The sequence below is a fragment of the Sphaeramia orbicularis genome, chromosome 3 (assembly GCF_902148855.1).
Source record: "Sphaeramia orbicularis chromosome 3, fSphaOr1.1, whole genome shotgun sequence".
NCBI classification, from domain to species: domain Eukaryota; kingdom Metazoa; phylum Chordata; class Actinopteri; order Kurtiformes; family Apogonidae; genus Sphaeramia; species Sphaeramia orbicularis.
In genome coordinates this window covers 55,426,514-55,450,562 of record NC_043959.1, presented here as the reverse complement: position 1 = coordinate 55,450,562, position 24,049 = coordinate 55,426,514, and the positions used below count along the sequence as shown (strand labels likewise).

Sequence of the window (24,049 nt, the reverse complement as noted above, 5' to 3'; positions counted from 1 at the left end):
GATCCTTGTTGATTCTGTAAACATTTATTGTGTTTCACTTCAGTAGTGTTTGATCTACGTTACGCTGCTCTCCTACACCACTCTTTGATATAATATTAATCTTGTTCTATAGAATATTTTAGAGTTATAGGATCCTCTTTTTTTTAGGAACACTTCAGGTCATGTGTACTGTTTAGAAGAACAAAGTACTGCTCAAAAGTAGTTTATATCTCTAAGCTCAATACAAGCACACTTTACTATTTAACCACACACATCTGCATAAACATACACATCGCAGCGAACACAGCAGTCTGAGTTTGGCAGTGTGTCTGGAGTGTGGTAAAGGTCACACGTAGGCAGGGACAGACAGGGTGGTAGAGGAGACTCAGTCATGTTCTCTGCTCATTTTGCCACAGGCAACACTCAGGAGGAGGCAGTGAGCAGCAGTTTGTCTGTGTGTGTGTTAGCAATTATATATGTGTGTGCAGCCATACTGTCATACCATGTTTCTTGAAGCTTCAAGGAAGATTTCACCCACTGTTCCGTTCTCCGCATGGGGGAGTGAAGGAAAGGGTGAGGAGGAAAAAAAAAAAAAATACCAAGGATGAGATGTGTGACTTAATTGTTTGGACTCCACGTCTTGCGGACCCCTCTGGATTCTGTTGGTGCTTTGATAATCTGTGTATAACGATGCTCCTGTTGAGTGTTTTATTTCACCCGACTCTGCCTGCTGTGTGTCCACCAGCCCTTGGCCATGACTCCTAAGTGCAAGGTTGAGATCAAATAAAAGAAATTTCCTTAGATCTCTCAGAAGCTACGTCCATATCTTCACTTCACGGACATCAAGCTGAGTGCACTGTATATTTGCATCTATATAGATGGATTGTTCTTTCTCGGCCACCTTCTTATTTTCTACACTATTACAAATGCATGTCTCATTTTTCTACGTCTAGTATTCAGACACACAAATCCCATTTCGTCCTTGTGAACCAAGCTCTTGAGTGGCTTCCTTTTCATCAGGTCTGACAGCCATTCGTGAGGCCTGAAGACACACTAAAAGGCTGCATTACATTCATAGACACTAACCAAAGAGCTTACTTGAGCATGAAAACAAGGTTGGGTAGAGATAGCAGTAATGATTTGTGCTCCTGTTGCAGAAGCAGCTGTCTTTTGACTATGTGTAAAATAGCTTTCAGCCCCCCCCCCTCCCCCTTTGCCAGGCTTGTCTCTCATGGAAGCAGAACTCCAGCTTAGTTCAGTGTCTTTATGTCTGCCGTCGTATTTCTCTTCTTCCCAGCAGTACAATCATATTTTTGACATGACAGTACACAGCATGTATCTACATATCCATATACATCTATATTTGTCTAACTTGTCAGCTTCTGTCTGTCTTTCTGTCTGTGCACCCTCTTCTGTCTTGCTCCTGCTTTCTGTCCCCCTTTTTCTCCCACCTATTTCCCATTTCTTTTGTCCCTAATCACAGACACACATAAGTACGACGGCATATTAGGGCCACTTAAGAAAATAAAAATGCTTGTTGCTACGAGAATAAAGCCGTAATATTTCGAGAATAAAGTCACAATATAATGAGAATAAAGTCGTAGTTTTAAAAAAACTCATCATTTAACGAAAATATTGTTGTACTTTTATGAGATTAAAGTCCTAATATTTCGAGAATAAAGCCATAATATTACAAGAATACAACCAGGTGGGAAAAATATCATAATTTACGAGAATAAAGTCATACCTACTCATCCTGTAATGGTGAGCTTGGAACATTTGGGGTTCGTCCGGTCCAACGGAAGTGTAAACTCTGTCGAATTTATTTTCAAAATATTACGACTTTAATCTCATAAAAGTGCAACATTATTTTTGTCCTTCTGTTGGGCCGCATGAACCCCAAATAAAGGTATAACCTCAGAAAATGTTCTGAGTTCTCCATTATGCGACGAGTGGGTGCGAGTTTTTTCTTGTAAATTATGATATTTTTCCCACCTGTTTGTATTCTTGTAACATTAGGACTTTAATCTCATGAAATTACGACATTATTTTCGTTTAAATAATGAGTTTTTTGATACTACAATTTTATTCTCATCATATTATGACTTTATTCTCGAAATATTCCAACTTTATTCCCGCAGTGACAAGCGTATTTATTTTCCTATGTGGCCCTAATACGCCGTCACACATAAGCACAGTACACACAGCAAGCAGGTTTGGGCAATTAGGATGTTTTTTTGCATAGTATTTGGTGCTGAGTTTGATGCTGGAATAAGACAAAACATGATGACATATTAATGTGCTCAGCCAGGCTGTTTTCAGCTTGTAACTTTCAAAATTAGGCCTGTCAGCAGTAGAAACATCACTTACTTCGAAGGCTATGCGTAATACTAAATAGACATATCTGCATAAATTTTGTATTGCAGCAAAGACGGAAAGGCTGTTTTGGCTCAGTCTGTTGAAGGCTTGTGGCCCTGAGGAGTCATTAAGCAGTAATGTGAAAATCCAACTATACCGAGGTGGTTATCTCATAAGAGATGCACGCTTTGTTTTGGAGTCAGATTAAAGGTATAAAGAATGAGCAGTCTACACCGAAAATTACATTTCAGTGACCTTCATGTTCCTTTTATATGAAGCAGTCGCACAGCACATAAAATGTATGCGCCAGGATTCCTCGCATTACAAGTCCCAGTTCCCAGCCTCTGGCACCATCAGTCTAGTCACACTTGTCTGTCAGGCTTTGGCCTCACACGGCAGATCTGCCTCTTTTTTTTCAGTCTCTTAATTTCCATACATCAAAGAATGATCTATAGAGGTGCTCTGTGGGTAGCGCGACTGTTTGTGAGTAAGTATGCATGGTTGCAGGCTCCAGTCAGTCTCATTTATAGCACAGCAGGTAGGCAGAGTAATAAAAGGATGTCAATGGGGGATTTGACCTCTACAAATGTTGCAATTATTATTCTTCTAAAATCTCTTATATCTGTTTGCAACTCCTCTGGACCACAGAGGCATTGAGGCCCCATTGCTCATAAAAATCCATCTTGCTTAACACACAGAAAGAGATGGCCTAGAGAGAGCAAGAAAGAACATGGAAATGGCTTTGTCTTTATTTCTTCTTTCTTTTTTCTTTTCTCTTACCACAAACCAATCGGTACTTTACTTTTGTAAGCCTGTATATGACAGATGAACATTGAGTGTCAGCATAGTCTGTTTTTTACCAAGTGTGTTTGCTCAACTAAACATCACAGCTGCTATGCTCACAACCCTGATCCATCTCAGTCCGTTTTTTTGAGGTTTCCTATACTTCCTGTAGCAGATGCCTCGGTTTTTTTGGCTCCAGTTTGCGTTCACTTGCCTTCCCACCCGGGGGAGCCTCATCACAAACAGCTATCATTCTCAATTGTAAAGCTACCAAAACAGGAACCACTCAACCTCCCCTTTTTTCCTTTTCTCTGCTAGTGCATCATCACTGGGCTTTAATCATTTCTATTAACAGACTGCCTGCCGGGTCTCATTCCACTCCTGCACGCTGCCCAAAACGCATTCAGCAGATTGAGACTGCCTGGTTATTCACAAGTTTTTTTTAGGGGAAAGAGACAAAAAAATCACCATAATATTAAAGTGAGAGTCTGCGTCATTTTTTTTTTTTTTTTTTTTTTTTTTTAATTGTTGACATGTTTTTAATTATTTTGTCTGTTCTGCTAAATGCAATGTGTAAAGTTGGTTATTTTGTAGTTGGTGTTGTCATAATTGCATACTTTGCACTTGACTTCTCTCTTTATAACGTTGGCAAACAAATTGGGTTTTCTTGATTGATTTTTTTAATTTATTGAATTCGTATCAAACACAAAAACATTCATTAACTGTAATTCTTTGGTGCAAATTAAAACTTTTCTTGTTATTGTTGCAAATAAGGTATGATGTCAAAGTCAAACACTAGTGAAAACTCACTTTTATGTAAATTGTTAAAAAAAATTACATTTTCCCAGTTTAAACTTACAGATAATTTAAGATGTATACATGATCAGGGGCTTGTGAACAAAGTTACAGTCTTTGATTTTCAAAGACCTTAAAATCAGGTCTGTTTTTCCCCTCAAATTGTCAGGGTTGTATCCAATTTTTTTCTTATTTTTTATACATAATAGCTTCTCTACATGTGATTTTTTTTTTTTTTTTTTTTATAACTACTTGTGACCACTATGTAAGCCAGGTTCTGCTCTCACGGTAACAGCCATCAAGTGCACAGCAGTGACTCGGTGAATACAGTTCTGATTGAGACATCACTGGGTACAATATACAAGGTTTTCTTAGGGACTGGTGAGCTGTTGCATTTTCATCGCTGTCACTTGGCTATTAGTGTCAACGCCCCTGATCAGAGATGAAAAAGACTATATAAAAAAATAAATAAGTAGAAAGACAGAACAATTGGTTGAGATGGACAAAGTAATTGGACACAGAGGACAAAATAATATATGCTTTAGGGATGGCCAGATAAGGAGTAGGTGTGATGGATTTTTTCCCTTTGTTACTCTAGTCTTTATCTTTCAATCACAAGTGACAGCAGATTGAAAAGAGCCTTTGCATGTTTGTTTACTCACATCACACATGCTCACCTTTACTTGCAGTGAAAAGACCACATTCATGCCTCATTTGACGTACAATTTCAAGAAAGAAATGGTACAGCTTCATCTTCTCGAAAATATTCAGTTAAGATTCCTGGTGGAACAAGTGAGTGTATTTCTGCGTCCAACATGTGATGTTCCCATCAGTAAATGAGGTTTATGCTATGAATTTGGTGAGAAGCTTAACTACATTGAAGTTCTCTGTCTGTTTTTTTTCCTCCTCGAACAGTATGACTTAGGATCAAGGAAAATTTGAAACTACTTAAAAATAAGCAGCTTATGCCTTTTTGTCAAGCAGGGTCTAATCAGGGTAGTTTAAGCCATATGCTATATTCTGCTGCTAGCTTAAAGTGTCAACCATGACTGAACTACATAAAAAGTGCAGCTCAGTGTTCCTGTGCTCTCTCACCTGCACGACCCATGCAGTTAGTGATCAGATTTAAAAACTAGAAGGGCGCCATGAGGGGATACGTGTCCACCACAGTCCTGTAATTCAATCAAATATCTTATCTATTTTACGAAAAATATATACCCCAAATAGAGCCAAACTGCTTCTGTTGTGCCCAATGGGACCTTATTTCAGAAAAAAATTTGCCTGTCAACGATTCACAAGGTATCTTAATGGTTGCATCTTCAATTTTCAACCACACATTCAATTTTCTGTCAGTTATGAGCAAGTACGGTACCTAATAACCTTTTATTAAGAGTGCTTTGTAGCAGCGTCTGTGTGAGCCACTTGAGTCTGTAACCATGACAAAAGAAAATCTAAATCCACTTATAAAACATAGTTTGTGTTCACATAGAAGCTCTAACAAAGGCCACATTACATCCTGAAGTAAACATTACAAACTGGGTCTTTCCATGAAACTGGGTTCATTTTGGTACCTGGTACTTTGCCAGCTTTTTAGACCCAATAATAAAAGATAAATGTAGACATATTTCACCCCAGGATGTACCTAATGATGACCTCAGATAAATGCAAAAAAAATGATACTCTTGCTCTGAGCCATCCCAAAATGATTGAATTTTTAATCAACTATTGGGGCCAAAAATAGGACCAAAATTGGGACATGAAAAGGTACCTAGGTGACAGTGCATTTGATCTTGAAAACATAGCTTAAAATGGTCTTATATACCGCTATAAATAATGACACTGTGTTAAATTTGTTCATCCTAATGGTTTTTCTAACCCAGACATGCAGGTTTTTCATGAATCAGCAGTTTCATTCCAGGTTTCATGCATAACCCATAATGTTCACTGGCGTTACATACAGAACCTGCCCATTTAAACACAAATAAATTGCGAGTGATTTTGCAACAACGGTCATTTTTGTGAAACACTCAGCCTTTCATATTTACTTTGATTCCCAAAATGTACCTGTGAGAGAATAAAAAGATATTTAAAAAAAATAGTAACATGTAATTTTCACATCCTTTATACCTTGCTTACATTGGGGTAATCATTGCATGCAGAACAATCTGCGCACTGCTGGAATACTGACTAGTCATAATTTTCAGGGGAAAACTCAGATGTCACTGAGTTGTCTGTGGATTTGCCTTGTGTGATAGTGTGGGTATTGGGGTGAAAAAAACCTGAAAGAAAAAGACGGGGGGGTTCATTATAGAAACCTGGTGTCCATGTTACATGCAGATTTTTGTATATGTGTGTCAAATACAAATGTGTTTTACCTGAAAAATAGTTTCTCTTTTATCTCAGTACATATTTATTTTTAAAATAGACCCAAAGTGCTTCCAAACTTGCTTTATAACATTAGTCTACATCTTGTTTGAATTTTTATCCCCTCTGTCCTGCTTTTACGGACCAGTTTCATAGAAGCACCCAACTACATTCTGTTACCCAGTGTTTCCCATCAATGATACACACTATGACACACCAATATACTCTGTTTTTCGCCACCATACTTTTATATTTAACCAATGTTGCTCACAATGTTTTTTTTTTTTTTTGCCAAAGTTAAAGTGTGCTGTTATTGTTAAAATGCCTAGTAATTAAAAAGAAACCATCCACACAAACTCCATTTTAGAATATACATGCCTGTGCATGAAATACACGAACCCAGAACCAGCAGCCTCTGAGCTGTAGCGGCAATGGACAAATGAACCTAGCTCAATGAGATAATTAGAAATGTTAACAAAAAAAACAAACAAACATGAAAAATAATACATCTTGATCTGGATCATAACTTGCATTGCAGGTGGAAGTGAAACTTATTCACCATGGTAACAGAGACACTGTGTCTGTCTATTACTGTGCCTGTGCTAAATTTGCATAGTAAAATATAAGTTTTACCATGTCGCTCATATTAAAGTAAGTTAACCCAAAATTCAATGCAAAAGGGCAATGTAGAAATGTAACTATTACACTTTATTGTCCAGTCTGAGACTGACAAATCAGTAATCAGCGTTAGTATAGTGTCATTCATATGTATGTTGCAGACTCTCAATTATTGATTTTTTTTTTTTTTTTGTATCAGTGCTGAAGTCTGCATTGCAATTCATGTGAGAACCAAAATCTTTTAACATTTTTTCACCTTGCTCTCAAAGATTGAAGTAAAATGTGCAAAGGCATAAACTGTGTTGGTAATGTGTATCACATGTACCAAAACATGCACCATTCAACTGTTTAACACAGAGCGAGATGTTTCTTTCGTGTTTTTGCCACAAATGGTGACTCTCTTGACTCATAAAATTGTATTTCAAACTGACAAACATAATACCAAACATGCCAAAAAAAATTAACAGCCCCTCATCAACCACTGTTGACATTTTTTTCAGATTTTAGGTCCTGTGGCACAATAGAAGGGACAGGACTTCAACTGTCTGTTTTCTTTGCTCATGCCCAATGATTCCGCCAAGGTTTATGAAAGGGCTGTTTCTGTGTAGCATGATAGACAAGCAGATGGGAAAGAAAACATAACCCTTTTAGCATCGGAAAACAGTGAGGGTTGTATGAAGATTTTTACCTTGTTAGTCATCCCAGTGCAAAGACGCTGGTTTTCTGAAACTGCTTATGTTTATAAAAAGGCGCACAATGGATGGAAATATATCAGGTGTTACAAATGTACAGGACTTTGCATTTGCTGTCTCCTATGTGAGACTGTAACCCTGGAATGCTGCTATATTTTTCAAACTGTTTTCTGGTTCACAAATGAGCATATAATAGGCAACTGGAATAATAAAAAGGGCTACTGAACTTGCTTTGCACTGCTGTTTATTTTTCTTTAGTCATTATTTATTTTTACGGTTTTTCAGGGACAGTATGAACCTATAAGTATGCATCGCAAACGAGCTGGCTTCTGTCTTTTTTTTTCTTCCTCATGTTTTTTTTTCTCCAGACTTTTTCCAGACTTAAAATAACGTTGCAGTTGTTTGAGCTTGTAATTGAGTTGTACTCTGCTCACATTTCCTTTGCTTTCATGAACGTGTGTGTCTGGATGTATGTGGGTGTATGTCAGTGTCTGCAGAGAATCTGGAAAAGAGCCTCCGGCAGATGGAGCGGCAGCTGCTACAGCTGGAGAGAGACCTGGAGACTTTCTCCTCCCCTGATGACCCCAACGACATGTTCTTCACTAAAATGGCTATATCCTTTACACACGCATGCTTTCACGCAGCGGTCAGAACATTATTCATTGAGCTTACTGTCATAAATGAAACAAGAGAAGTCAGAAGAGATTACTCGAGCTACTGTTTCTTTCTTATATGTATGAAAAAGGAAACTGCTTTTGCTTTTTATGACCAAACTTCTGGCAGAAGCGGAAGAAACCTTTAAGTCTTTGCTTGATAATACACTCAGTTAAACACGTTTTCTGCAGCTTCGACATTAAGTACTAGTGGTGTTCCCTATTTTTTCACATCACAGTGGAAGAGATTAGAAATTCCAGTTTTCTCCCAGTACCTCTCTCAGCTCTTTTTCTGAAAGCACTTTAGACTGAGAGCAACTTCTAGATGGAGGGAATGATTGGGAAGAGAGAATCAGTACTTTTTTTTTTGCACTCTTTTACCCTTACAGTGTCAGTTGTGCAACTAATGGTGGTGGCTATACTAAGTGTTGTAGCCAGTCCTAGAGCAATTTAACCTGTATCCAATTGTTAGAATGCTTATTAAAATATTTATTAAAAGTTTCAATGTATAATATCATAAACAGCTTATTTTTTGCACAGTTTTACTTCTTTCTTTGTTGACAGCTGGCCATATCTGCTTGGAAGCAGTGTTAATTATTCACACTCTTCTGAGGTCGTCCTACTAGATCTGTTTGACAGGTATGTTTCAGACCAGGTGTATAAGTGTGTGTTCAATAATACACCCTGTACCTAGCCTCCTTCATGTACTTTTGATCAATAGCCTTGGGGCTGTGGCAGTGATGGCTTCTGCTGTTGTAGTTTGCAGAGAGAACTGAAGTGCAACACAGAAATGTTCACTGAGAAATGGATTTGACAGCTCTGTCTTACACTTCTTTGCTTTGCTATAACCCTTGCCTCGCATAAAATGACTCACCTTAACTGTACTAATTAAAAAGTTAAGTCTAGACTGAGTCTGAATGTACAATTTGGCCTTAAGGAAACTTAATACCCACAGCACAAGTTACACTGAGTTACATGGTTTACATTTTCAAGACAAAAGAAACCAAAGGTGTACCAGACACAGTCGCATATATTTTATATTACCCATTAGGGCTTAACAGTTCCACCAACAAATGTTTTATTTAAATTTTGTATCATAGGCCATGATGAAATTTACCTTAAGGACATTCACATCTACATTCTTAAATTCAAGTTGTCAAATGTAAAATATGAAGGTCTGTCGCCATCTTTTGTAACTTGAAAATGCATCAAACAAACTAAGAGAAAATTAAATCTTGGCTGCTAAAAGCTACAAGAACTGAAATCAAGGGGGAAAAAAACATTAGACTTTAGAGATATACACTGTCCTTTTGTTACTCTCTCCTAACAGGACAAAAGGACTAAATATGAATATAGATCAACCTAATGCCAATTCATGCCGCTGTGCAAAAGAGAAGCCACATCTGTCATCATACATTTAACTCCTCCACATGTCACCTGTGACTAGCTTAAATCTGCATCAAGTGGATTTTGTTTTTTTTTTACAGCTTCTTTTATAGAGTTTATAATTGGTAGAATTCTTCTTTGCTGTCAGACCACTTCACCTACAATGTACTGAAAGTTAATTATAGATATGTAGATATTATATAGATAACCATTGAACTTCTGCTTACCAAATTTATTAGTTTTACTCATTTAATTAGCATGTCCCATAAATGTACCACAGAAAAATACATTTGTGCTTCAATGTCAGTAGTAGAAATATTAGTCATGGAAACATGGAAATGTCGCTTTGGCTGGATTGCAACATGGTTTTAGACTGGTTTAAGGCAATAGCTATTACATGTAACAGTTTTATTAATGTTACATCTTAAATTTGACCAAAGACGCTTTCAAAAATATCTTAAAAGGTCAGAAATTTGGGTTTCTCAAACCTGCAGATCCCATGTTCTTAAAAATCCTCTTGAACAATAAATGTCAATACTTTTGCATAAAGAATCTACACATAGACTTAAAGTTCTTGCAATGTAGGAGTGACCAGAAACAGGTTGTGCAGAAATCGATGGCTCCTGTGAGAACACATGTCTGGTGTGACATTGAAATTTCTATATTTACTTCATACAGCGCATACTGTGCATAGTACTGTGTTAATTGTGTTACATTTCTGGATATGAGCAAGGCTTGTAAATGTGGCAGGTGGCAAAAGGCTCAACCAGGGAGAGAATTAACAAACTGAAATGGGAAAAGGGAATTGAAAAAGTAGAAAAAGGAAGAAGTAGAGAAAATGTCAATGGAAATTTAACCCGTAGAGACCCAAACAGCCACTGGCAACACAAACCATCTACAGATATCAACTGTTTGATACCTGTTGATCCACTTGTCCTGTCAAAACATGTAAATAATTGTTGTAAAATGCAGTTTTTGATCTTTTCATGGTCATCAGATATGACCCATTTGGACATTCAGAGGCTCCGTAGTGAATGTGGAAACACTGTCAGCTTCTACAACATTGATTCACCAGTAAAACCCATGGAGTTGGATCACTAGCTGGGTTTCCATTACCCTCAGAAATGCGCAAAATGTAAATTGTGCAATTGAAAACTGGTAATGGAAACAGAAATGTCGCAAAAACGGTCAAAGATCGCAAAAAAGTATTTATGCTCTCGTGAGGCAGTTTTTGAGACATTTCGATATAGAAGTATTTTGCAAAAGTGTATTGGAAACGCATTTTGTGCATTTTCACTAGTCACGGGCATGACAAGTCCGGTGCCGTGAGAGGTTCAATAACATAGCAGTTCATCAAATGTTGCCGGGGTCATTCGGAAATTCTAGATCCACAAGTCGTTGGTGAATTCTGCACAATTCTCTCCCAGAAATCGTTGCCATAAATAAGGACTTTGCCTTGGGATTATCAGGCGCACCTGCAGAGTGAAAATATGAGGTACGCAGGACCCCCCCCCCCCCCCCCCCCCACGTGAGAACTACAACATATCGTGAGACAGGAAGACGGGAATTAGCAATCATACTTTGTCAAAACTGTAGAAATACCGCTTTTATTTTGTGGAAAATTGTAATGGAAATCCTGCTAGTGAGAGTGGATGGACACACTCGTTTTTACATTCAGTTAGCAATATCTTTGCAGAAAACGTAACTTTTTCTTTATTTTTCTCTGTTTTGATATAATTAACTTTGAATTTACTCTGAGTTCTCATGAATATCTACGTGGTCTGTGAATTAAATATCGGAAAATACATGATTTACACCAAAAAATGCAAATACAGAGGATAATATTATAAAAAAATAAATTGGTGATAAGTCAGTTAAGAAGGGTAAAAATTCAGAAAAAGTCATTTGGGAACAGCCACAAAAGTAGCACTGGCTCTTTATGGGTTAAGCAGAGATTGTTAATTTGCTGACAGGTACAATGGCAACTTTTTTCACAGTTGATGTTAGAATTATATATCTGTCTTTTGCCGAAACATGACATTTTTTTTTGCACTGGAAAAGGAATAAAAGATCAGAGTCTGAAAGAAGCAGTGAACAGGAATTTTGGAGATGGAGGTGCAGCGGGCCACTGCTCTGGAGGACAGAAGAAGCCAGGAAGGAGTGGGGGAATAGAAGAAAGAGAGATATTTTGCACACCATGATACTTATCAGCCATGGCTCTCAGCTATTACATCTTCTCCCTCCCTTGCTTTTCCATCACCTGCTCTGACTTTTCTTGTGCTTCTTTCCCCCAGCTGCTGGCTTGGAAAGATATTACTGACAAGTCAATCTGGGAACAGTGCCTATTGAACTGCATTTACCCAGTTGTGAATAGGTATCCCCATCCCCAGCCAGATTCAACTCAGGCCAGACCTCAAATCGGTCCATCAATTGAGCTATAATGAAGGTGCACAAAAGAAGCCAAAGAGGCCGCCCACATTCACGCTTTTTATCTGCCATGAAACGAGAATGTTAAGGCCATTAACAGGACTAGTAGTCAGGGATATGTCTTCTTTTTCGACCGATTTGCACAGATTATTATTTTCATGCATCACACATTTTTGCTTCAAGAAGATGACATTCAAGTATGTTTTTTAAAAGTACCACTTCATTCTTCAGAGTTCTACCATATTTTGTCATCTGTGCTGTTGTGATGGGCTCTCCTGTTCTCTCTTACTGTGACCCATAAGTATCACTCCAGCTGGTGTTAACACCACCAAAGCACTTTGGTCTTAATACATGCACACAAATAAAGCAGTTCAGCAGAACTGCAGCACTGGCTCAGTCTAAATCTATAATATTTAACAGATTTGGTCGTGGTTTAAGATACCATATCTTTATCTGTATGGACCGACCCTTTACGCATTCAAGACCAGGAAGTGTTTTCCATAGTCAAGATGTTTAAAACTAGTACACAGCGCATAATGTAGCGCTCCTGGATCATGAGTTTCTGGGCAGAATATGCTTTTTTCTGTTTATATTTGCGTTTTATATTGTCAGTGTCAAATAACACAACAAACACACACATTGCCAGCAGCAACGTGATTCACAGATGCTGTTGGCTGCAGGGGGTCATAGCAGTTAACACACTGTAGCAGTAACCTGACTGATAGTATCAGGGCTCCTAATGCTAACATCACAGTTTACAGCTGACAGTGTCTGTTTGTTAAACTCCAGATCCTTGAGGCAACAAGTTGGATTTTTGTTTTTCCTTCCCCTTTTTTTTATGCTTCTCTTTTCCTACATTTCTTATAATGCTGTAAAATAAGAGAGCAGAACTAAATGTGTGCTACATGTGATGTTGACCTTGACTACTAACCTCACAGCTTTAGCAAGGTTGCGCGGGAGCAGTATGCCAAGCTGGTGATCATGCACAGCAACATGGAGACGCTGTATCAAAATGTGCTGGAGTACTTTGCTGTTGACCCAAAGAAAACTTCGGTGGAGGAGCTGTTCACCGATCTGAGCAACTTCCGTTCTATGTTTGCTGTAAGTACAACATAGATACACTGTCATGTAATGTTATGTTACATTACATTACATTAGATTACTTTACAGTAAGCCCTGAACATGTGTTTTACTCCTTGGAACAATCATGACTGTGCTTGGCCATTATTATTTATAAAACTCTTAATATTCATGCTGGAGTAAAAAAAACAAAACAAACATTACCAATAAATAATGGGATTGTATAGGTATAGTACATTTTACTCAACATCGACCAGTGCTCTGTGATGTAATGAATTACAGATTTGCTACATTGATATGTAGAGTTGGGAACTGATATGATTTTATTAATATCCATTCCGCTTATTCGTCTGATTCTTTTTTTCTTTTACTGATTCCTGATCAATTTGCTATGTACACTTAAAAAAAAATGAGTGTCAAAAAACTAAATAAAAACACTAAATCTGAGGAAAAAGGTACTCAAAACAAGTGAAATGTCTGTCCATGCAGCAAGATAATTTCATTTGACAAGATTTCTTGAATTAAGATTGTTAAAGCTAGAAATAAGCATGTCTACAGATGTGTGAACACTTAAAATAAGAAATTAACTCTTAAAACAAGATAAATTATCTAACCCTTCTATATCTAAGTTTTTTTTATGTTGTTGACAAGTTGGCCTCGTACAGGTTTCACTGGTCTACAAGGAAAATGCTTCCAGAATAAAAGTAATGACATTTTACCACATGAGAGTCACTGATAAAGAAAAATCAAGTATAAAATGCTGGTTGGCTGAACTTTCCAAGATACAGCCTTGGGTCAAAATGTGAAATTCAAGGATTAACGAGAGAATGGGTTTGACTCAAAAGGAATATTTGTCTCAGAGCTACAAGATCTACTTCAAAACACTGTCTGCACATTAGAATACATTCACTTTACAGGTTCTATTTAGTGGAAGATTTATAAAAGTATTATATAAATGTACATAAACCAATATATATGTGTTATAACACTTAATCATATACCTTGAAAACATCAGCAAACCGGCACTTTTGTCATTTGTTTTCCAATTAATCTTATTAAAATACGCAACATTTAGCACATTTAATCTCTGAAGCAAATCATTTCTAAAAAATTGTAGACCAGTGTTTTCAGGCTTAATACTGTTGTAGTTTTTCTAACATTGGATATTTACCCTCAGTAATGAACAAATTCAGACACAACATCAGCTCATGTTAGTGTCCTGCGGTAATGCTAAGCAGAACAGAACAGTGTAGAACCGTCCTATGCAGTGTAGCCCTATCCAGATATTTGTCATCACTAAGCTCAGCAGCCTTGTGAGTCTGGTGCGACTCGGAGCTGTGGAGACCAAGTGTGTTTAATCAGCAGGATTAGTGGCACAGGCCACCAGGCGCAACAGATAATAGTAGCTAATTAGCCTAGTAAAGTTCCTACCCTGTCCCAACTTAACATCTACCACACATACACAAATGGATTTCACGGTGCTTTGCCTTTTTTCCTGCAGAGTCATTAGTTATGCTTTAGATTTTATTGTACTCCAAAGCATTGTCTGTGCATTTGTTTTTCACAGAGTAGTTTTTAGACTAGTCTTATCCCAGTTGGCTTCAGTATTTTGACAGTAGAGGGAAGAGGAAGTCATTTTCCACTTGACAGACGTTTTGAAATGAATATTTTTGGTAATTACACAGACAACTTCTTTTTTTTTTTTTTTTAAATACCTGGAGCCACATATTGTTTGATCAGCCATGCCTTTGCGCTTCTTCTTTCTGTCAAATAACAGCCTGCTGCATCAGCTGGCTGCTGTGTATAGCATCTAACCTGAGGTAACTAGTGTATGCGTCTCCACAGACAGAAACACACAGACAGGCAGGGAAAAAATGGTCTCACATGAACTGCATTTAGCCAGGATATTTCGTTGTTTTTGAGTGTGGTGCCTTTTTTTTTTTTTTTCCCTTCCACTGTCTATAGATCCTGGGATTTCTCTGTGCTATGATCCTTTGCCTTACTTTAATAGCCATCCCACTTCACTCTCCACCACTGTATGTGCACAGATATGACTCATACCTTGTACAAATAATGCATGATGTTCTACTTTATCCACTAAAACATGATTTAATGTTTCATAAGAAGAAAAAACACAAATATACGTTGAGTCTATGTCTTTTTGGTCAATCTTCTGTACTTTTTTTTTTTTTTTTTTTTCTACAAGCTGAGGTCTATAGTAGCGTTTCCTTGAACCAAACATAACAGTTAATGACTGTGCCAGTGAAAGGTGAAAAAGCCAAGTGTTTTAAAGACTAGCATTATATGGTCAAAACTCCCATGGTAGCTATTTATTCCCCTGTGATAGGTCAAGGTGTAAGCAGCTTACCCCCTCAGCAGTTCGTTCAAATGGTCACATCACACAGACATATCTTGGGAGAAGCCAAGGCTAGGTCAGTGAACGTAGGCATACAGTAAATCTCAGCACCATAACCTCTCGGTCAAATCTGTGTCAGCATTTACCCTGGTGTGCCAAGGCCCATGCTAATAGGTATGTGCTGTCTGTAGACCACAACCTGAAGCGAGTTTAGCCTTGAACTCTATGTGTGTACTTTGCAGGTATAATATGTGTGTTCATGTTTGTTTGTGTGTGTATGTCATTCTCTTTTTTTTTTTTTTTTTTTTTTTTTGTAAGGGAAAGCTGCTTAGCTTTTTCATACACAAAGACATACACACACTCGTACACACACATACAGCATGCTCAGTCACCCGTAGGAAGGAGACCCAGGGCGAGGCCGCACATCTGACAGGAATCCAATTGAGCGTGTCTAATGGCGGACATCCAGGAGAGGAGGAGGGGGAAGCAGACCTGCAGTGATGAAGGAGAGCGGAGGGCAATTTCCTCAGAGACTTGGTTCTCTCGCTCTCCCTCTCTTCCCCTCTGACTCTCTCTCTCTCTCTCTCTCTCTCTGCTACAGCTCCATATTACAGTTAAAATGGATGCTTTGTCAGAGCACCAAAATCACATGACACTTCATTTTTCGAACTCTCATCTGATTCTTTTTTCTGAAATATGTTCTTTCATATCGTTGGTTCTCAATATTTAGATAATTTGTGTCTTTATTGCTTAGACTTTAAGAAGAAAACAACAAATTAAACCTCTCAGAGTTAATCCTCTATAGGACACTCATAGAAATGATCTGAAATTCAAAATTTCAACATTTGTATGTTATTGGTGGACATAACAAGAATGTATTACTTTTGTGAAATTGTTCAAAGTTTTGTATTGTTATGTAGAAAATCAAGGTCAGTGAAGTTACTTTATTTGGTTTCTTACCTATAAATGCCAAAAAAAGAAATCCGAAAAGTATATATAAAAACTACAAGAAAAACACATGTAAGGTGAAAAGAATGGCACTTTTAGAACATTAGACCAACATAAGAGCTGGTCCAGACACCTGTCCATATCCACATTCTCCCTCTGAACATCATTCCTTACATTAGTACCATTGGTTCATGGTACCTAACAAAGCAGGTACAGTCACTGTTCATGCAGAGGTGGACCTTACAGACCCTGTGGACCACATTGGACCTGAGATTGTTGCCTCACTGTCCTCACTAGTCACTTTTCCATGTTTTTCCATTTTTTCATGACACTCAAATTGCACAAATATAAGTTGCACATAAAAAATTTACCTTATGGAAAAACGACAATTTCGCCAACTCTTGTTTTTCGATGAAAAGTTTTTGTGCTGGCAAGAAGTGGCTTTTTGGGCGTAGTGTAAATGGTATATCACGCAGAAGTGCAATGGAAAGACCTTTTTCTGCAACTAGAGTCACGTGAATAAAAAAACAAAACAATGTTGACGGATGTTACAACAAGCAAAGAAGAAGAGTTTAAAAGAAGCAGTGCAGCATGTGTGGAGACACCAGGAAACTGAATATTTTTTAAAATTTATTACAGGATAGAGGGGTAATAGATGATAATAATGAATATATCTGTAAATCAATACAATATTTATGTTTGTCGCCATGTTTATGGAATGACTTCTCGTGTCATCTCATGATAATAAACAAATCATTAAATCAGCTTTTGTGATTAAATGGAAAAACCAACATTTCCCACTTCTGTTTTTTTGACATTTAGTAAATATCAGTAAAATTTTGCGCATATGTCCAATGGAAAAGCATCTAATGTAACTGTTGCTATCACTGTCTTGTAATGTATGTGGAAATTACCAAAAATAGTCACTTGCCTGATAAAGATTTAAGAATGATCTTTTTTAAATGTAACTCCTCTCAACCATACCTTTTTTTAATTTCTGTGTATTTACTTTCTTTATGTTTCTAAATGGTTCTGTGGTTTGACAAGACAGCCTGACTTCTTTGCTGGCTGGGTTAACATCAGCATTTTAACAAGGGTATCCTAATGTCATGTCCCACAATTACTTTTTTCTGATCTCTTTTCTCTATAAGTTTAGAATGACTTTTTCTTAAATGGGTCCTCTTGTTGTATTGACCCGTTATCGACTAATCATTGTTTACCTGGGTACCTGACAGCAGTGAAGTGCTTATTTTTAAATAAGATGTCATTTTGCCTCGACAGATGTCCTCTGTGGATCTGCATATCCATACCGCTGAAACCACCTGCTCTGTGGTTTTGAGCCATGTAAGCAGCATGGCTCAGGGGATGGCAGTGTTGGTCAGTCATTCAAATGGTTCGGCCACCACTAGGAAAAATAGCCTTTGGGGTGGATTAAATTGGAATTTCACTAAAGAAATAATGGTGTTCGAAGGATGAATCCTAACGACTTGGGAGCCCCTTTGACTTTTTCTTAAGGTCTCCGTGTTGGTGAAATATGTGAGTTAGGGATGAAATATCTATGGAATATTCATGCCCCTCTTTGAATGAATTTTAGTAAGTTTTTACAATCAGCTTAAAATCATTAATTTGTACATGCTAACATGCTAATGCAGAAATAGAGTGAACATAATAATGCAAAAAAGCGTTAGTGATCAGTGCATTGTTTTATAGCTCTGTTTTGCATCTGCTTGGATCATGGCATGTCTTCCATTTACATCTTGTCATCTTACCTTGATTTTTTCTTTTTTACCTTGTTTTGGTCTTTAATTAACGGGCAGCTTGGTTTGACAGGATATGTTGTTACTGTAATGGATGAGAATACTCTATCCCACACTGTTATCATCACATTACCAGATTGTTGCTGTGTCTTGTTGTTATCGTGCAAATTGTGTTTACATTTTATTATATTAATCGAAGTTGACTTTTTAATGAGAAAGCCACTCGATAGTGAAGTGTCAAAGTTTGCACTGAATTCACATCAGGCATTCATCATAGCTGTCTGCTTGAAATCAGAGATCACTTAATTGTGCCTTACTGAAAATATATTGTCACATCTTGTTCTTTCCTCTTCTTATTCCACATTCTCTCTGCTCACAGTTTTCTTAATTGGATGCCTGTTATAGAATATAGACTTTTGTGAATTGTGAGCTGGTTGTCATGAGTAACCAGCCGTCATTCCATTAAATCATCGAGTTCATTTGGTGGAGGAGATGGTTTGATTTAAAAGTAGGAGTCTCGGTTGTTCATTTTCTTCATTTACTCTTTAATTCAATGAACCTGCTCGTACTCATCAGTTTCATTCGTGTCTTGTCATGTGAATGAGTTTAGGTAAATGTTTAAAAATTAATGTCTGCTAACAGACTGAAACCAATTTGCAGTTTTATTTATTTATTTTGTATTTATAAATGAAGAAAGGCATCACATAGTAAAAGACTTTAGTGTGTTTAATAGGTTTGTAATGACTGTATATATTTAGCTGATGGAGGAACCATAATGTCACCCACTGGTTTTGGGAGTGCTGTTTTGAAGCCAGTGGGTTGTGGTTTGGCTGTCACCATGTTGGCATTTTGCAGCTGAACGTCATTACATTTGGGGAAAAGGGGCGGGGCTGTGGAGAACCATGGGGTCAGAATCATTTGCAAATGGCACTGGTCAACAACAAATTTATTGTTTAACTCTTTCAGTGCCATGGGCCGATTAAATCGGCTTTACGAATACAACCTTAAAAGTGCCACGGGCCGATCAGATCGGCTTTGGAGAACACGCCATATTTGTGTACAAACAAACCATCCACCCCCATTTCTTTCTCACATTTCGATGACGTTCTTTCAAATCTTCTTGCAAATTACGATCAATAATGAATCAGCTGCGTCCGGTGCGTTTTGAATCTAAGTAGTAATCGGTCGGATGTTACCGAGCGGTTTTTGACCAAGGAAGAGCTCGCGTTTCGTTTTCTGCTTGGGAAATTTTATGAATGAATTTATGAATGAAATCATATGCAAATTAGATGGCCATTTTGTAGTAATATCGTAAACACAGCGATCTGTCAAAACAGTCCCATCTGCTAGAAAATGAGTTCTGATGACGATTCAGACTTCGATTATAAAAACGACGCGAAATACTGAAAAATGGCCAAATTCTGTGGCACTTTTAAGGCTTATTAGCCCCTTAACTGTCTGGCACCGAAAGAGTTAAGTTTTTTGAGCTGATTTAGGATAATTTTGGTGTGCTGAATCCAAAAATCACATTAATTTTGCTCAATCAGGTCAACTGTGCTACATATTGGCTTTTTGACATTTTCGCTTACATTTATGGGCATTTTCACATCATATGATACAAAATTCTTTCATATTTCTTGCAATAAACGAGTTCTGAAGATTTTACTTTTGCCAATTTATGATTAATGTTTTTTTTAATATTACAGGTGAATGAAATGGCTTCGACTAGAAGATCTTGCAAAAATAAGCCTGATGTATTCTGCTACATCTGCAGTGAATACACCATTGTACCTAACAGGAATCAAGTCATAAGTTTCATAAAGTGTGCTTACCAATCTTATTTTGGTATTAATGTAATTAAATGTAATCAATTTTGTGAGAAGATCAAATTTTTCAAAATCAAATTATCAAAAAAACCTGACCTGATTGAGAAAAACAGATGTCATTTTTGGATTTAGCGGTGCAAAATGGTCCTAATTCAGTTGAAAAAACCTAGACAACTTGCAAAAAACATTGTTTTGTAACCCGGTGTGGTCAAATGTGAGCTAATGCTAAATGCTAGCTTATTTAACAAATAAATCATTTAAATCAGAGTACTTTATTAATCCCAGGGGGAAATTATTGGGTGTTGCAGTCACTCCATTCAAGTATAATAAAAAGTAGCAGGACAGAATTATCAATACAACAGAAAAGGAAAATATATAAACATATATAAAGCTCTAAATATGCAAACGTATACAGGGTGGGGAAGCAAAATTTACAATATTTTAGGCAGGGATTGAAAGACAGTGTATGACCAATTAGTTTATTGAAAGTCATGAGAATTTAAATCTTCAAATCATATTTTACTGCATTTCTAACGGTCTTGTTGTCTACCTCAAGTTCAATTGCCATTTTTCTCATGGATTTGGTTGGATCCTTTAGGATTTTGGATTTGAGAGCTTTAATAAAAGCTTTGGTACATTTTTTGTTGCTTCCTCCACTTCCAGACTTTCTCGTAATAGTTTTGCTCATAGTCATTCTCTTCTTTCCATTATAAACAGTCTTTATGGACACTCCAACTATTTTTGAAATCTCCTTTGGTGTGACGAGTGCATTCAGCAAATCACACACTCTGACATTTGCTTTCCTGATTACTCATATGGGCAAAAGTTTCTGAAAAAGTATGGATAATAGTGTTAGGTATGATTATGACATCAATATATGTTTGGTTTCAAAACAATTGACGTAGTGCCTGCTGAGAAAAAACAACTAAATGTTCATTGTAAATTTTGCTTCCCCACCCTGTATATAGCTCTGAATATACACTGCCCGGCCAAAAAAAAAAAGTCACGCATGCAATATTTCACTGCACCACCTCTGGTTATGAGTAGGAGACATTCACTGGATTTAACTAAGCAAATAGTTCAGATCCTTCCATGGGTAAGTACTGCAGTGGTTCATAATGTTTCAGCTGCAACAGGTTATTTAACTCTTACTCTAACTGATGCAGTAAGTAGCCTCTCATGTCTCTAATGTCAAAAAGATTGAACAATGCCAGGATTGATCAGGATCATCAGGCTTGTGACAGAATGGTTCAGGTAGAATGAGACATCATTTACACATGGATTAACCACCATTAAGTCTAGACTGTAATTTGGGATGTGATGAAGACTTGATGCAGCGGTCTGATTCTCCATCATCAATAATCAAAAATTAATGCAACTATGGATGGAAAAAAATATTATGAACCTTATTGTGACACTAGTTAAAACAGTCTGATGGACACAGGATGGGCCAGATCAGCTATTAAAGGTTCCCAGTGAAATGGATTAGGCCAAGTATTATCATACATTATCATGTCTATTCTGTTGTTTTTACTTGTTATTTTTATTTACTGTTTTTAAGTGTACAGCTGCTTTTATATGTCTTTTTAATCTATTCTTGTATTTTAGTCTATTATCTTGCTATTTATTCTTCTGTACGACACTGTTTTAATTGTACAGCTGTTATTATGTTTTTAATCTATTCTTGTATTTTTCTTTCATTTTTGGTTTTTCCCCTGTAAGTCACTTTGGAAAAAAGCGTCTGCCAAATGCATAAATGTAAATGTAACATCAGTCTATGGGAGTCCACATCCATCAGCTGCCAGCAGTAGTACATGTTCAGAGACTTTTGCACTGGCTTCATTGTGGAACCAAAGTCTTTGCTCCTCGGTAATTACACATTATAGGAGTGCTCCAGCAAACTGTGCAGACCACAGGAGTATGGCATGAGGAAGTTGTATCAAACTGTGAATACTGTTTGAAGTGGCTTTTTGACATTGAATCAACTACACTAAGCCATTCCGAATCCAATTTTCTCCGATATTTTTAACAATGGTCACTTCTTTGCAGAATTTATACTGTTTGCGAGCCATCGGTGGCCTTTACTAAGTGAGAGTCTCTCTTTATTGTGCAATTCTTTACTCTGTTTTTTTAGGAAACACCAGCTTGCCATTACAATTCTTGGACTGACTTGCCTGTTTAGCTGTGTTGTGTGAAAAGCATGAGAGGAGGCGAAACTATGATGAGGAGGAGGAGGAGGAGTTGGGCATTTGATTGAAGGCCACACTCTGGTCCTTTAAGTGACTGGCTATTGATCAGGATGGTGGTCACGTAAAAACTCTATTAAATCATATGCAGCCTGTCTCCTGGCTCTGGCGTTATTGAGCTATTGACACTATTGTATGAGTTTAACAACACTTTGGCACAGAGATTATAGAGTCTGCAACTACAGTGGCTGATGTACAGTAGATGCCATATGTTTCTCAGCGCCTACACATCCATACCTCAGGAGGAAGAATGATTACAAATATGATTGGAGCTGACCATCAGCTTTTTTTTTTTTTTTTTTTTTTTGGGGAAGTAAGCAGTAGTTGCTTTTCCTTCATCCTGTGAGTCAAATTACATTCTACAATGAGAAGAGCACTCGGAGAGCGCAGACCTCCGCCAAGGCAGATCATTGGGTCCCCATGCCCCCACCCCCACCACCCCCGATCACCACCAAAATTTAGTCATTTCTTCCTTGTGCCAGCATCAACATTTCCTGAAAATTTCATGAAAATCTGTCAATAACTTTTTGAGTTATCTCGCTAACAAACAAACAAACACGCACGCAAACACATAAAGCAAAGCGATCACAATACCTCCTGGCAGAGGTAACAATACAGAAATAGGATTGTGTCTCCATCAATTTTTCATATGTTGTAGACCTTGTAAAATGATAATATTGTAGAAGGAAACCTAACATTAACACTAAGACCATGAGGTACAATTCTTCTTTAACTATATTCTACAGACAGCAGGCAGTTTTCAATCCATATGCATCACAAATTTGAACAGAATTTTCAGAAAATCATCCAATTTAATGTGCCTCCATCCACTTCTTTTGCTACAACTGCTACTATTATCTACTCTAGTTATCTATTTATCCACTTTTCGCAATTCATACATACCGATGTTCCAGTTGGGAATTTGTGTGTTTCGTTTCTTCATTCAGTTCAGTACTTGCTAAACATCAAGTACATGTTTGCACTTTGTTAATGTTATGATTATTAAAACACTTTGGGATGATTTTGTACTGTTTGTTGTCTTGCCAATGACAATGATTTAGGCTCTAAAATAGACTTTATACGGACAAAAGGTTGAGAATGAGAACAGTTTTAAAATAGAACTCCAGCACCTTTAATAATCTCAGTAAATTGGACTGTTGGGTTATTTTTTATTTAAAGTCTCACAGAAAAAAACAAAACAAAATTAGGACGATATCATCATTCTTTCCATCCTCAGGAGACCAAAGTGGCAGAGCACATGAGAAGATTTATCCAACTTTAAAGATGCCTTGTATAGATGTCTGTAGGGTTGACAGCTCCCTCTGCCTTTGTCAGACTCTAGACTTCTGCAATTAACCTCCATTAGCAAAGTGTCATTTTTTCCTTTTTTTTTGGGTCTCTTTCTCTCACTCAACACAGCAAGCACTGAAGGAGAACCTGAGGCGGAGGGAGTCGGAGGAGAAACAGAGGAGAGCACGGGCGGCGAAGGAGAAGGCTGAACGTGAAAAGCAAGAGCGACAGCAGAAGAAGAGGAGGCTGCTGGAAGTCAATGCAGGTAGAGACTATTTAATCTGCTTTCCCTGTAACCTCTTGCATCTTTAAGCCCCCTACATACAGCAGAGTGCTGAATCAATCTATGATCAGATGACTGAAGAGATTAAGTACTCTGATTTTCAGACAGATACAAGTTCCAATTTATCCAAAAGAAAACACCTAATTTTCTCTTAAAAATGTAAAAAAAAAAAAATCAAGGTACACACATGAAAAAAAATTCTGTTCAT

The 24,049-nt window shown here is 37.4% G+C and overlaps 1 protein-coding gene across 4 annotated transcripts in view; it reads left to right on the top strand.

Annotated features, from left to right (window-relative positions):
- LOC115437987 (protein diaphanous homolog 3-like) overlaps positions 1–24,049 on the top strand; it is a 184,722-nt gene that overhangs the window by 78,608 nt on the left and 82,065 nt on the right. For all 4 annotated transcript variants that reach the window (XM_030161439.1, XM_030161418.1, XM_030161430.1 and 1 more), the window contains 3 exons: positions 8,078–8,202; positions 12,992–13,156; positions 23,688–23,823. In XM_030161439.1, the coding sequence (XP_030017299.1) occupies positions 8,078–8,202; positions 12,992–13,156; positions 23,688–23,823 (426 nt within the window). The remainder of the gene's footprint in view (positions 1–8,077; positions 8,203–12,991; positions 13,157–23,687; positions 23,824–24,049) is intronic.